The sequence below is a fragment of the Hyperolius riggenbachi genome, chromosome 3 (genome assembly GCF_040937935.1).
Source record: "Hyperolius riggenbachi isolate aHypRig1 chromosome 3, aHypRig1.pri, whole genome shotgun sequence".
NCBI classification, from domain to species: domain Eukaryota; kingdom Metazoa; phylum Chordata; class Amphibia; order Anura; family Hyperoliidae; genus Hyperolius; species Hyperolius riggenbachi.
This window is the reverse complement of record NC_090648.1, coordinates 407,265,036-407,281,509: the sequence shown is the minus strand read 5'-3', so window position 1 is coordinate 407,281,509 and position 16,474 is coordinate 407,265,036. Positions and strand designations below refer to the sequence as shown.

Genomic DNA, 16,474 nt, shown 5'->3' with positions numbered 1-16,474 from the left:
GATACAATCCTGGTGAGTCTCACAAATTGCCCTTTGGGAATGGCATTCTTCGTGTGGGAGGGGTGGAAGCTGTCATAATGCAAAATGGAGTTGCAGTCAGTGCTTTTCACATATAAATTAGAGATAAGGCCATTATCCTTCTTAATGATGATACATGTATCCAAGAAAGAAATTTGTTCTAAACTGACATGACTTGTCAATTTGATCTCCCCACAGCATTGGGATAAGTGCTCCTTGAAGGCATCTAGGGTCGAATGTGGTCCCGCCCACACACAAAAAATATTGTCTATATATTTCAGCCAACACCTTGCGTGTTGCTGAAAAAAACCATTATTATAGACGAAGGCTTCCTCAAAAAGACCCATGTAGAGATTAGCATAGGACGGGGCCACATTCGACCCCATCGCTGTGCCCCGTAGCTGTTGGAAAAAATCACCCTGGAAAGAGAAACAATTACACCGTAGTACAACACTGAGCAAATCCAAAATAAATGTTCGGCGATCTATTTTTAGATCAGTTCTGGTCATCAAAAACAGTCGATGGCCTCTACACCCCCATCATGTGGGATGGAGGTGTAGAGGCTCTCCACATCAAACGTAACCAGGAGAAGTTGCTCACCCTCCATATTAATCTCCTTGATTTTCTGTAGAAACATATTGGTGTCTTTAACATACGAATCCAATGCTGACACTAATGGCTGTAATATCCTATCTAAAAACTGAGCTATAGGAACAAAAATAGAACCTGTGCCGGCCACAATGGGTCTCCCTGGTGGACGGCACAGGTTCTTATGTATTTTGGGCAAGGTACAAAACCAATTTTGGCCAATACACGAGCTGCATGCTCATCTGTAAAGGAAAATGTATCTGGTATTCTGGACCATCAAACTGAAGTATTTTTTCGGGATTTTCCCACAAGTTTTTGGTGGAGGTGAATTTTTGGAGGAGGACTTTGTTTACACTTAGGGACACTGGCTTGAGAAACAAAAGTGCCTTAACACCTCCAAACAACATTGTGATTGACACTTTTTGTAGGAGGGAAATGGAAGATGTGAGAAGGCTGGACGAATCTCAAAACAAAAGGAGGATTGAATTTAATCTTACTAAGAAGAACGCTGTGCCTTGGAAAATCTTAAGAAGAGAAGTGAACTTACTATGCGGCCAGCTGAAAAGGGGGGAACAGTGGTAGTGCTAGATAGTACATACTATGAGGAGGAGATTAGAGGACAATTGGCCCAAACAGATATTTATCTTAAAGAGACTCCGTAACAAAAATTGCATCCTGTTTTTTATCATCCTACAAGTTCCAAAAGCTATTCTAATGTGTTCTGGCTTACTGCAGCACTTTCTACTATCACAGTCTCTGTAATAAATCAATGTATCTTTCCCCTGTCAGACTTGTCGGCCTGTGTCTGGAAGGCTGCCAAGTTCTTCAGTGTTGTGGTTCTGCTATGAACTCCCCCTTTCAGGCCCCTCTCTGCACACTGCCTGTGTGATATTTAGATTAGGGCAGCTTCTCTCTGCTCTCTTATCTTTTACAAGCTGGATAAATCATCCTCTGAGCTGGCTGGGCTTTCACATACTGAGGAAATTCAGACAAGGGCAAAGCTGTTTGCAAGAAGAAAAGAGCAGCCTGAAACTTCAGTGCATGAGAGATGCAGGGGGAAAGAAACACACAAATGATCTCTTGAGATTCAAAAGGAAGGCTGTATACAGCCTGCTTGTGTATGGATGTATTTTGTATGTGTGGACATACTGTACATCAACCTACTTCCTGTTTTGGTGGCCATTTTGTTTGTTTATAAACAAACTTTTAAAAACTGTTTTTAACCACTTTTAATGCGACGGGGAGCGGCGAAATTGTGACAGAGGGTAATAAGAGATGTCCCCTAACGCACTGGTATGTTTACTTTTGTGCGATTTTAACAATACAGATTCTCTTTAAAGAGACACTGAAGCGGAAAAAAAAATATGATATAGTGAATTGATTGTGTACTATGAATAATTACTAGAAGATTAGCAGCAAAGAAACTATTCTCATACTTTTATTTTCAGGTATATAGTGTTTTTTCTAACATTGCATCGTTCTATAATATGTGCAGATTACACAACACTCAGCATTCAAAATGAGTCTTTCAGAGCAGTCTGTGAAGTAATGACCTCTCCTCTAGCAGAGGAAAAGTAAATAGTCCAGGAACAGTTGAGATAATAAGAGTCAGATAACAGCCCTCTCCACGACTAACTTAGTCGGAGAGCTTAATGGCTTGTTTGCATAGAGATAACAACTGGAGTTTCTCAACTCTTCCTGTACTGGAAACAATTACACTGATGTATCTGATCTTAATGTTTTATTTCTTAGCTGTACTACACATACAAATCATAATATCATCATTTTTTTTTCGCTTCAGTGTCTCTTTAAGATTCAACATGACCTTGTGATGTCCATACATAAGAGAATTAAAAGCATTGTTGATAAAGCTAAAGAGAAAGTAATTATTGATGAGGGGCTGGATAAATGTTTGATCAAAGAAAATACTCTTACACCCAGATTTTGTACCTTGCCCAAAACACATAAGAACTTGTGCCGTCCACTGGGGAGACCCATTATTCTGTTGTTTGTGCACAGGTTCTATTTTTGTTCCTATAGCTCAGTTTTTAAATAGGATATTACAGCCGTTAGTGTCAGCATCGGATTCTTATGTTAAAGACACCAATATGTTTTTACAGAAAATCAAGGAGGTTAATGTGGAGGGTGAGGAACTTCTCCTGGGTACGTTTGATGTGGAGAGCCTCTACACCTCCATCCCACATGATGGGGGTGTAGAGGCCATCGACTGTTTTTGATGACCAGAACTGATCTATCAATAGATCAACGTACATTAATTTTGGATTTGCTCAATGCTGTACTACGGTGTAATTATTTCTCTTTCCAGGGTGATTTTTCCCAGTGATGGGGTCGAATGTGGCCCCGTCCTATGCTAATCTCTACATGGGTCTTTTTGAGGAAGCCTTCGTCTATAATAATCTTTTTTTCAGCAACACGCAAGGTGTTGGCTGAGATATATAGACGATATTTTTTGTGTGTGGGCGGGGCCACATTCGACCCTAGATGCCTTCAAAGAGCACTTATCCCAATGCTGTGTGAAGATCAAATTGACAAGTCATGTCAGTTTAGAACAAATTTCTTTCTTGGATACATGTATCATCATTAAGAAGGATAATGGCCTTATCTCTGATTTATATGTGAAAAGCACTGACTGCAACTCGATTTTGCATTAGGACAGCTTCCACCCCTCCCACACAAAGAATGCCATTCCCAAAGGGCAATTTGTGAGACTCACCAGGATTGTATCTGAGGAGGATGCTCTATAGGAGCACCAATCAGATATGGTTAAGAAATGTAGGAAGAGGGTTACCCCAAACAGTCACTTCAAGAGGAATCTGTTAGAACTAATAAATTATTCCATCAGGAGATAGGTAGTATCCTTAGGAGGCATTGGTACTAAGTGAAGCCTTTCCTCGTATCCCGGAGTTTAGATACCCTCCCCTCCTCTCATTCAAAAGAGAGCCTAAAATTAGAGATAAAACCTTCTGCCATGCTGTGGCTCCCCCGGTGTGGGAGGGAAGAGTTGGCACCTTCCCCTGCCTGGGGTGCCACATGTGTGGACATATTATTATGGGGTCAGAATTTAGACACCCTGCAAAGGGTACTAAATACCAGATTAGAGATTTCTATACACGTGAGTCCAGTTTTGTAGTGTACTATTTAAAATGCCCCTGTGGATTGGGGTATGTTGGGATGACTACCCAGAAGGTGAGAGATAGAGTTTGCTCACATAAAAGTGCCATTTGAAACAAAGATAGGAAGCAGGCAGTTTCTGCACACTTTACTGAATGTAATCATGGTGTTTCCCAATTGAAAGTTCAGATTATTGATGGGGTTCCCCTTAATTGGAGAGGTAGATTGAATAGGACTAAGGAGCTATTGAATAGGGAGGCGGGTTGGATTAAGAGGTTGGGGGTGTTGGGGGAGGAAGGCCTCAACCGTGATTATGAACTTGGTTTTTGCATTTGACATCTTTTGGCTATACATTGCTGCATGTCAATACTGTATGGGTGATATATGTTTTTGCTCTTTATTTCAGAGCTTTCAGCTTGCCGGGAGGTGACCCCTTTAAGAGACAATGGTGTGAGGTGATGCATGGCTCTGGTAGAGGTAAACCACTTATTTATATGCTTTGAAGGTCTGTTGTTTATGAGACGGACGATGTATGTTTACTGGTCGCCTAGGTTACACTTCCAGCATGCTCCTGGTGAGGGCGGGGATGTTTCCTTATTGGCCGCAGAGATTGCGGGCTGCGAAGGGCGGCCTGGTAATGTTTTGATATGACGCGGCTAGTCACGCCCCACAGCGTCATTTGATGCTGGGTATTCTGAATGGAGCGCTGGCGGCTTAGCCTATGTGAGCAGAGGTTAAGGGTGAGCCTCTCCGATTGGCATATACGTGCAGACGCAGCGTGATGTTAGCTGCAAGCCTCACATACTAGAGATGGATTTGCATATTCGTTTGCCTGTCTCCTACAGGGTCCGCCATGCTATTCCGGTAAGTTGATTGGCTGAAGTTAGTTTGATTTTATTGGTGAACATGTCATGGGGATACTATGTAAGGGTGTGTTGTGTGACATGTCCAATACCGCAATGTACGCAGTATCCTTCTTGTATGACAGTACTCTGTCAAAGTCTTTGAATGCATATCAAGCTCTACCCACTCAGTGTGGGCATTTCGGCTTGAGAAAAGGCTGGAGACCTGAAACAGCGGGCTGTCGCCGCATAGCCACATGTTTTTACTGCAATTTCAATAAAGAGCCTATAAATACTGCAGTGCCAGTCTCCATCGTTTGCATTGCTTCTACTGGACCTTGGAGTGCGGGGTCTGCTGAGGCTTGGGCACGCTGTCCCCTCTTTGAGTGAGTGCCACTCTTTTTATTAGTGATACCTATGGACTTTTATAATGTGAACACCTATCAGTTGTAGAGGGCTCATCAGTAAATAGGTTATATTGAAAATGGAAAGTTAATTTGCCTGTCGCTGTGCCCAAATCATCCCCTTTATTATACAAAATAAAGTGAGGCATTTATAAATACTAATTGCAGTTGTGTTATGCAAGCCTCAGTAGATAAAATCTACTGCAGGTAAAGTAGAGCCCTGGTCATTATCCATAATTACTTTATGAAGCACTAACACTTTTTAGCAGCATTTCCACTGGACAATTGACATCACTCATTACCGCAAACAGAGCAGAAATAGTCAGTCTGCAAAAAAAGTGAGAGTTAGTCATGCAAAAATTTAACATCTAAATATAAACAAACAATAACAAAAAAAAGATAAAAATGTCAAGGATGGGGAAAGAGATGAGGCGTGTAACTGCTCTCACTTAAAGGGAACCTGAAGCGAGAGGTATATGGAGGCTGCCATATTTATTTCCTTTTAAAGAGACACTGAAGCGAAAATAAAATATATGATATAATGAATTGGTTGTGTACTATGAACAATTACTAGAAGATTAGCAGCAAAGAAAATATTCTCATATTTTTATTTTCAGGTATATAGTGTTTTTTCTAACATTGCATCATTCACTAATATGTGCAGATTACACAACACTCAGCATTATAATTGATTCTTTCAGAGCAGTCTGTGAACTAATGACCTCTCCTCTGGCAGAGAAAAGGAAAACAGTTGAGATAATAAAAGTCAGAAGACAGCCCTCTCCACGACTTTCAAAGTCGTAGAGCTTAATGGCTTTATTGCATAGAGATAACAACTGGAGTTTCCTAACTCTTCCTGTACTGGAAACAATTAGACTGATGTATCTGATCTTAATGTTTTATTTCTTAGCTGTACTACACATACAAATCATAATATAATATTTTTTTTTTCGCTTCAGTGTCTCTTTAAGTAATACCAGTTGATTGGAACCCCTGCTGATCCTCCGCCTCTAATAATTTTAGCCATAGACCCTGAACAAGCATGCAGCAGATTAGGTATTTCTGACATTATGGTCATATCTGACAAGATTAGCTGCATGCTTGTTTCTGGTGTGATTAAAGTCACTACTGCAGCCAAATAGATCAGAAGGGCTGTCAGGCAACTGGTATTGTTTAAAACAAAATGAATATGACAGCCTCAATATTCTTCTCATTTCAGTTGTCCTCTAAGTATAAAAACATTGTAAAAAAATATCTGCCCACCTGGATATCTATAAGTAGGTATGAATGTGTGTGTATTCTGTGTTTCCACCAAAGTTAGAATTGCTTGGAATGTTTAATTCCACCATACTGTTCATTCCATGGAACTGCTTGCAGTAATAATGTGACTTTAATTTCTGTAAGTCGAGTCAGACAATTGAATGTTCCTAGGTATCATTGCTAACTCCAAGACAGCAAATCATGATTAACCACCTTAGCGGTATGGACAAGCTCAGCTCGTCCATGACCGCCGTGGTGGATTGCTCAGGCCCTGGTGGGCCGATTTTCACAATTTTTTTTTGAAAACACGCAGCTAGCACTTTGCTAGCTGCGTTTTGTGAACGATCGCCGCCGCTACCCAGCAGCCTGGCCAATCACCGCCAGGCTGCGCTATGGCGTGGATGACGTCGATGAATTCATCCTGATCGTCGCCATGGCGACGAGGGAAGCCAAACAGGAAATCCCGTTCTGAACGGGATTTCCTGTTTCCTCGCAATCGGAAGGGGTGGGGGGGATGCCACTGCACAGCGGCTATCATGTAGCTAGCGCTAGGCTACCTACATGATTTAAGATAAAAAAAAAAAAACTGCGCCGCCACCCTAGCGATTTTAATAGAACGCCAGGGTGGTTAAAGTGAACCTGAACAGAGTAAAATGATTTAAAATAAATACATGTGATGTACCTGCAAATGAATATTACATACTTACCTCGCCGTCAGTTCCTCTCAGAATTTTCTTCTTACAACCATTTCTTCCAGTTCTGACAAGATTTTGTCAAAACTGAATTATCAATTGTTGGCAGTTATAGATCAGTTGCTGTTAGTTATAACTTAAAGGGCAACTGATGAGCAAAGTAATGCCCATGTTTCCCTATGGCTCACATAGGCGATATTACAGTTTAACAGTGTACTGACCAAGAAGCTGTTATTGGGTAATGCCCATTTTCAAAATGGAGAATTCTATTGATCACAGTGGACACACAGGACACAGGAGAGGAGAAAGAGATTGATGAGTAAACTACACGGGAGGTAAGTATGACGTGTGTATATTTCTTTTGACTTTTAATAGTCAGTTCAGGCTTGCTTTAAGTTATCAATTTTCCTATGTAGTACTGGATAATCTGTGCAGTTATAGCAACAGGAGAGCTTAGGTTAGAAACTGTAGACGTTTTTGCTAGAGAGGACAGATGGACAAAAACAGAGTAAGAAGTAATTAGTTAACAATTGCTTTCTGTGTTGTAATTTGTAACTGATATTATCACTTTAACCTTTTTATCATGGTGTTTGATTACTTTTTTCACCAAGATATTTACTATTAAATTACTGTGTGTAGAGTCCCCCAGAAGGATAGAAAGACCATGAAGCAGCCATTGTAGATGATTTCATCACAACGTACAAGGATTAGATTGCTCACCTCCACAGTATTTTTTTCAGTTGCCAGGACAAAAAGCAGACCAGATATTTGCCGTGTATCCTGTGGTTCACCATCACCAAATGGCTGAAGGGGAGTTTTTTTTTTTTTTAGGAACTAAAGATCGATTTTTTTTATGAATGATTGTAAATGATCATTTTGCACCACTAGGAGACTTATGTCCATTAGTGAACCCAAATGGATCATAACAAATAATCATTTATCAATTGTTTGGCAAATTGTATAGTTAGTGGCTACCTCAAGGTTATAGGGAAAATAAAAAATATAAACAATAACACTAGCTTACTGATAGCAACTCACTCTTTCTTATTTTCCACAAAGGGAGCTTTCATACGTATTCCATTGCCTTTTGGGGCAACAGACAATATCATCACATTGTTCTGCCATGCAATGATATTCTTAAGGTTCTCTCAGATTAAGTGCAGTGTGGCAAGTTCTGAAGCAGTAATACACAGCATGCTGTACATTTAGGGTCTATTTCCACCAGTTATGCATCAGTTTTTCTGGATCCAGATTTGTGGATGTGGCTATGAGTAATGTGTGCATTTACATAGGCAGTGAGGCATACAGTACAATGAAAGTCTGGTCACACTGCAATGGTACCGTGCAGTGTGACTTTTTGGTTCAGCTAGATTGCAATCTTATCTCAACACCACATACATAGAGTGAAAGGGCCCTTGAAAGTTCTGGGTGCAGGGGCACTGCTTTTATACCAGGCGAGTGATTTTTTTTATAGCATCTTATCAGTGATTGTTTGCTATTGCTAGGTGCTGAGAACTTTGTGATTTGGGTACAGAATTCAACAGTGGCTCAAATTGTATTACTGTGAGTCAAATTGAGCTAATTTTGCTCTGTCAAAGATTGACAATCATCCTGCCTGAAAAACAGTAGGACACTTGACAGCACTGCAACCAGCCAAAGCTGCTGTAAGGAAATGTGCAAATGCAGGAGAGGCAGAAAACCCTACTAGAAATAAGAGAATAAAAGGCAACAATTGGTGGTCTTTGCCCTGATTTTAATGAGTAGGTGACGTGTTTGTGGTCTTTATGAAACAAGGCTGGCCTGAAGCTTTGCACTCAGTCCCGGAAAAAATCACACATGAGCCAAGCCACTCACCCCTCCCTCCTCCTGCTTTTATGTTATTATACTGTTGCTACAGTGAAATCATGGCTTTACACGATTCCACTGGCGTAACAGTCTGCTCATCGCTGATGTTAACATTGATAACCCATTTAGATGTGCGTAGTTTTATTCTGCATAGAGAACTAATGTTTAGTTCATACAGGAATATAGTAATCTCCATGGGTTATGATTATTATTTTATTTTTCAGTATAAAATTGCATTAATTGAAATGCATGTCCAGTGTTCCGATGAATTTTTTTTTCCGATTATGGTTTGTGCATGTTCAATATAGGAAGATTTAGGAAATAAACAAACTTCAGTTATCTTTGTGTCTCAAAATTATGTAACCTCAGATATCAGCAAAGGGTATGTCCGTTTTTCATAGTTCCAGATTCCCAAACCCTCTCCTTACTGATTGTTAACTTTTTTTATTCAGTCACTTTTGATCATATTCATCGGGTAGAGATAAATATTCTTATCTCTTGTGTGTGTACTTTCATATGTGAGACTGACTTGTAACATTCAAAGCTTATTCATACTGGGATCAGTGAGACATTAAAAATGTATTTATTGTTGCATTGGTTTAACATGTTTATCTCCGCCTCTGTGCACTTCACCTCAGCACCAGGGGTGTAAATACATGTATTGCGCTGTTTACAGCAACGCAACCCTATGAAACACACCCCCCATTGGTTCCTGTGAAGTACTGATCTGTGAATAGATACATGTGTTCCCATTCACGGATCATCGTCATTCACAGTTCTTCACTACTTCCTGTGTACTGTACACAGGATTGTATGGAGATATCTAGTGGCCAAGAATGAAAATACACCTACAAATGTAAATAAATAAATAAAAAAAAAAACTACCCAATCTACCTCCTTATTTTTCCCTTCTATCTATATAACTATGATTGTTTTTGTTTAATAAAAAGTGACAGCATAAAATAAATAAATATGTAAATAAATAAATAGTTACCTTAGGAACTCAGCTTTTTTAATATGTATGTCATTAGAGTATATCACTATTACTTTTGCAAATTAGGGCTTCTAATTATTGATCTAATATAAAGAAACGCAAATGGAAAAATACACCTTTATTTCCAAATAAAATAAGTACATTGTCACTACACATTGTACTAGTAGGGACACAATTTAAACATTGTAATAACCGGAACAAATGGGCAAATGAAACGTGTTGGTTTTAGCTATCACAGAAGACTTGTGATGAATTCTGGTGGTTGAGCTTCCAACCTCCAAGATTCTGTAATGAGAGAGACCAGGAGCCCGATGGTGCAGTACCGTTAGGTATATGGATAAGAACAGAGTAATGAAAATATACTCACAAAGGTAGGTTGCACTCCTGCAACCACCGACAGAGCCTACAGGAAATTAACTGTTCCTGTTCGGTATCCGAGGTCTGTTGAGCAGGTACCTGCTAGTCACTCTCCTTGGTTTAGTGACACACTTGGTGCCCAATACTTTATCCCGAGGGGTTAAACTATTGCTAAAACGAATTGTTGAAGGCAACCAAAGATATTCTGTTCTCTAAATTACATATCATATTGTATGACTTAAAGAATAGAATATCTTTAGGCGCCTCCTACAGTTCCTTTTATCTATTACAACACTTTTTTTTAACTGTAATGGCTGAAAACTGGGAAATAGTTTTTTCTTCTTCTTCTTATAACTCCCTTTAAAATGCAGACAACATAAAGTAATTGTTAACAAAAAGTATAACCCAAAGAAAGTTTAATTTGTGGCAAAAAAGATGCATAGATCATTTTGGTGTCATAAGTGGTGATAAAGTTATTGGCAAGTGAATGGGAAGAGTGTTAATGTAAAAATGTCTCTGGTTTTTAAGGGGAAATAACCTGTGGTGGGGAAGTGGTTCAACCTTACAATTACAGGACATCAGCAAAACAATATCTAAAAATAATAAGCTATTGCATTTCAGCCTGACCACAATGAAAGCTGTATTGTGACAGGAGTTTTATTAAAGTTATTGCTCAATGTGTATCTTGTTAAATCTGTTTTAGATTAGACTGGCAGTTCCAGTTTGTGAAAATTCTGAATTCGGGGAAAGAGAATTGCAAACACTCTGTTCTTGAACTTAACATTTGATGAGATTATCTATTTGTTTACTGAATATTCCTCCAGGAAAGCCTCAGAGCTTCTCCCTTTATCTTAATACTCCTTGGTACCCATCTCCGATAATAAGACATGAGCTGCTTTATCTACAGAGCAGACCTTCCTTTCAGCTAATGGAAATGGAATTGTGCAATGGCCTTAATATTGCTAGCTCAATAGATTGTACTAAAAACAAGAGGGCATAATTTGATTTGATGTTGCATTCTCTATATAATTCAAGTGTTCTTGCCTGCTCTGTATACCTGGCTACTTTTCCTTTAGTGAACCTGCTATGATGCCTGACATTTTGAAATTATGTTGCCTGTGTCCTAGGATTCACTACACTATTCAAGAGGTAGGTCTTTGTTTTCTCCAACTATATGATAGAATCTGGCAGAGGTTACTGTAAATAATCAACTAATTAAGTGTATGTGATTGTATTTGTGATGGAAACTTTAAATGTAGGAGTTTGCATTTCTGTGCATACAGTATGTACATTTTTAGCTTGATATTTACTGAGTACATACATGCTACAATTGCTCATTTTCCTTCTTTGTTTTGTATGTTGATGGAACTCTTATGGCTGCCAGCTGGGTCTTGTAGTTCAAGTAGATCAGGCACCACAAAATGTTCCACCCTGTTTAAGGCATGCTTTATGTTGAACTTCTACAAATGTGTTTTGGAGCGAATTGTATAGGTTAAAATAAAATTCTGTTATCAGTTGTTACTAAGAAATCATATCATTTTATTTTAACCTATAATAATAATAATAATTGCAGTATTTGTATAGCGCCTTTCTCCTGTCGGACTCAAAGCGCTTGCTATACCTATACATTGGATTAAGGTGTTTGGAATGTCTGACAATACTTCTGTTGCTATAAACTTAATGTAGAACTTGTATTATTTAGTTAGTGTATTTAGAGGGAACATGCTGACTACCACGAAGGTGAATAGAACATCACAAATACCGGTATATTGTGCAATTTTACAGTTTAAATGATAGAACCTCTGTTGCAAAAAAAGCAGTTTTTACGTTGTCAAAGAAATCTACATGCTGTATTTATAAACTTTATTGATGCTTTCTCAGTTCTCTGAAAAGCAAGCACTATATAGCAGACTAGTATTTTACAAAAACTACAAACAGCTTGGTAAGTTCATCTTTTTTATATGAAGTGGACAGACGTGTTTGTATTTTCAAAGTAAACATTTTACACAAGTTGATGTTTCACATTACTGCTGGCAAATATTTATTGCCATAACTGGATAAACTTAAAATGACAATGAGTCAACATAACTATATATATATATATATATATATATATATATATATATATATATATATATATACATATACTGTATATATATATATATATATATATATATATATATATATATATATATATATTATTACATTTTTCCATCTAAATATTTCCATTGTGAGGCGAGTAACTTTTGGCTGTGTGTTCTGCATACATTTATGGCACACCTTGAACAAAGAAACAAAAGTGAATGAATGGATACATGCAAATATACTGATTTGTAGTGGCTAGTGTGAATTACGATCCTGGGATGAAAAAAAAATGTTTCTGCTACTGTATCACTTCAGCAGGGGCTTATAACAGGAATACACTGAAACTTGTTGTACATACAATGCTGCCCATAATCATTCATACCCCTGCCAAATTTTTACGTAAAGTTACTTTTATTCAACCAGCAAGTCATTTTTTGATGGGAAATGACACAGGTGTTTCCCAAAAGATAATAAGACTATGTACAAGAGGCATTATTGTGGGGGGAAAAAAACATTTAAAAAAAAGCATTTCTCAGCTGGGGGTGTTTTTCAGCCAATGGGCCACGGAACCTAATCACAGTAAACAGCACCATGAAAAAAGAGCAATACATGAGGATTCTCAACGACAACATCAGGCAGTCTGCAGAGAAACTTGGCCTTAGCCACCAGCAGACATGTCAGCATGACAATGGCCCAAAAAACACAGCAAAAGTGGTGAAGAAATTGTTAGCAATGAACAGAGGCGCCAAAAGTATAAGATTAGATTAAATGAGCTTAAAAACCAACTTAAATGGCAAAATTGAAGGAGGAAGTGGTGGTCTTACCTCCCTCAAGCAGACACGACAACGACTGCGATTCAGACAGTCAAACATATTTATTAGGAACTCCAAACAGAAATGCAACGCGTTTCGCAGGTTCAACCCCGCTTCATCAGGCAATATAGGGAGGAGTATCAAACAATCTGCACAAGGATTCAAATTAAGCGCCTCTGTCTACAGAGAGCGACTTCTTAATCCTGAGTGGGGTCAGGACAATCTTCCCACCTGCCTTTACAGTGGTTGCCTGCTGGTGACCCTGACTTGTGAGTATTTAGCAATACAAACTTATTGCCACCTTGTCCAGTACGAATTACACTATTGGGGCTCTTGGTGTTCCCTGTTTTTAAGAAATTGTTAGCAGACAACAACATTAACCTTCCTGGCGGTAAGCCCGAGCTGAGCTTCTCAGCTTCTGGTGGGGCGATTCGCCCCATTCAAAGTGCTGTACGCACAGCTAGCACTTTGCTAGCCGCACGTGCAGCTTGATCGCCCACACGCACCGGCGGAAGAGGCCCCCGCCAGAGCCCTGCGCTGCCCAGCCCAATGAGTTCCAGGCAGCGCTATGGGCTGGATCGGAGGTGTCTGACGTCAGGACGTCGGCTGACGTCCATGACGTCATTCAGATCGTCGCCATGGCGACAGGAGAAGCCAAACAGGAGAACGCGTTATATACGCATTCCCATTTGCTATTGATGCCGGCGACGATCGCACTAGACACATGCGCCCTCTAGTGGTGTTTCATGTAGCTACCACTCTGGTAGCTTTACATGAAACAAAAAAAAAACAAAACAAAAAAATGGATTTCTGCCCAATTGGCAAAAAAAAAAAACGAACCGCCAGGAGGGTTAATGTTTTGGAGTGGCCCAGTCAGAGCCCTGACTTGAACCCAATTGAGAATCTGTGGAGGGAGCTAAAGATCAAGGTGATGGCAAGAAGACCCTCCAACCTGAAAGATTTGAAATTCATTGCTAAAGATGAATGGGCAAAAATACATGTGAAGATATGCAAAAAGCTGGTCTGCAATTAAAAGAAGCGTTTGATTGCTGTAATAGCCAATTAAGTCTTTTATATTGATTATCGAGAAGGGTATGAATCATTTTGGACTGGACACTTTTTGCTGAAATGTAAATAAATAAAAGCTGAGAAATGTTTTTTTTTTCCTACAATAATGCCTCTTGTACATCGTCTTATTATCTTTTGGGAGACACCTATGTCATTTCCCATCAAAAAAAGACTTGTTGGTTGAATAAAAGTTACTGTAAGTCAACATTTGCCAGGGGTATGAATAATTATGGGTATATATATATATATATATATATATATATATATATATATATATATATATATATATATATATATATATAATTACAGAGGGGCTGCAGCACACAACGGGAAAACAGTGACAGGGGCTCTTGGTTACGCTTTAACGCGCTTAAGCTCACCAACTGCGCCAAAGTGTCCCCGATCTGGTGAGTCCTACTCTACCATGCATAATGCCAGTTTTTATAAGCAGTCTAGTGGGAACTAAACCAAAAACCCAAGAGTCAACTAAATGGGAAAAAAAAGAAATTAAAAACACCTTACCTTTCACTAGCTACCAAATGAACTCTCTGAACATGTGCAATGCACTAATTTATATGCTTAACTGTGCTAGAGGTGGGTGTGGTTATGCAGGCTTACAGGGGATAATTATAAATAAATACCAAGGGGTAAGCAGCACAAACCAAATTTTTTTTTATTTTTATGCAATTCTATGCAATATATATATATATATATATATATTTCTTCTTATTATTTTTTTTGGGGGGGGGGGGGGGGTGGGGGGGATAGAGACCTGGACTTCAGGAGAAGGTCTACAGGAGACAAGAGAAGATATGTATTAGATTTGTGAAGAAAGTGTTCATACAGTTTGCTGGGACTTAAAGAGAACCTGAACTGAAAATAAAAAGTCAAAATAACCATACACAGGTCATACGTACCTCCAGAGCAGTCCTCTTCTCAATCTCTTTCTCCTCTCCCGCGTCCTGTTTGTCCACTGTGATCAATGGATTTCTCCGTCCTCCATTTTAAAAATGGCTATTGCCCGCTAACAAAAAGCTTCCTGGTCAGCACACTGTTAAACTGTAAAATCACCCACTTGAGCCATAGGGAAACATGGACATTACCTTGCACATTCAGTTGTAACTGCCAGCTGCTGATATATAACTGACAGCAACTGGTATACAGTATTTCAGTTCTGACAAAATATTGTCAGAACTGAAAAGATCACTGTAAGAAGAAAATGGTGAGTCTCTGAGAAAAACTGATGGTGAGGTTAGTATGTAATATTCATTTGCAGCTACGGCATGTGTTTATTTTAAATAATTTTACTCGCTTCAGGTTCCCTTTAAAGTACAACACTTGCAGTACATATCTATGCACCTGTCCATCTTCATGTGCAGTGAGCAATTGCTTTTATCTGAACAGCATGTCCTTGGTTTAGTTGCATCCCCTGTGTTTAACCAGTTCAGCACCAACACACTAAACCTACTCCTGTACCAGGCCAATTTTATAGTTCTGATATGCCTTTGTATGAGAATAAATATCTTTAAATACCTTAGTTTATCCAAATACATTTGATATTGAGTTTTTTGTTTTGTTTTAGTTTCTAATATAAATGGACAATTTTTAAGACATTGAATGGGAAGAACTTTTTTTTTCTTGAAAGCATGCATTTGGATTATTTTAAACAAAAATATGCATACATCTTGAATTATATTGTAAATACATTCATAAACAGGTTATAATATGTTTTCTATGTAGATTATTTATTTGTTATGTACACTGCAGCAAAATTAATACTGTCATAGGACAGGTGTTGTGCTTCCCTGCACAATACTTTTTTACAGTTTCATTTCAGTGTTGATCTATCAAGACAGGAGGTCTCCCAAAGAATAAGATTTTAAAAGGTTCTCTTCATCTAGTAGTTGGCAAGATGCAGTTCTGCTTGTATATGACTCCCACTTTGATCACATAGTGACTGTCATGCTCTTACTTTAGAGACTCTGAAGTCTTTTTTTTTACCTTATTTTGTCATAAAATCCTCTTCAGCATTAATGTCCAAGTGGAATCACCGCATCCCCGTGGCAGATGAGTGATTTATTAGTGAGAAGTAGACCTGCAAAATTCCACGACTTTGCAGGTCGCAGATTATACTGCCCTAGGGAGGCAGACCTTTGCCCTGTAACTCTGCTTCCACCGTAATCAATCTCCGCCTCTCCCCGCCCCTCTCAGAGAGAGGGGCGGGGAGAGGCGGCGATCGGCAGAGATTGACTGCAGAGGAGGCAGAGCTACAGCGCAAAGCATCTGCCATGTAAATGCAGCGATTCAACTTGGTTATGAATGCTGAAGAGGATTGTATGACAAAATAAGGTAAAAAAATAGACTTCAGAGTCTCTTT

The 16,474-nt window shown here is 39.0% G+C and overlaps 1 protein-coding gene across 3 annotated transcripts in view; it reads left to right on the top strand.

Moving 5' to 3' along the window:
* The window catches only part of MAT2B (methionine adenosyltransferase 2 non-catalytic beta subunit), a 161,559-nt gene that overhangs the window by 32,227 nt on the left and 112,858 nt on the right, over window positions 1–16,474 (top strand). Inside the window, exon 2 of one of the 3 annotated variants that reach the window (XM_068277427.1) lies at window positions 4,145–4,215. The exons of 1 other annotated variant lie outside the window; for it this stretch is intronic. In XM_068277427.1, coding sequence (XP_068133528.1) covers window positions 4,201–4,215 — 15 coding nt within the window. In that variant the 5' untranslated portion in view covers window positions 4,145–4,200. Of the gene's footprint in view, window positions 1–4,144; window positions 4,216–11,092; window positions 11,282–16,474 lie in introns of those variants that run through there. One more of the 3 variants, XM_068277425.1, reaches the window with a different exon arrangement.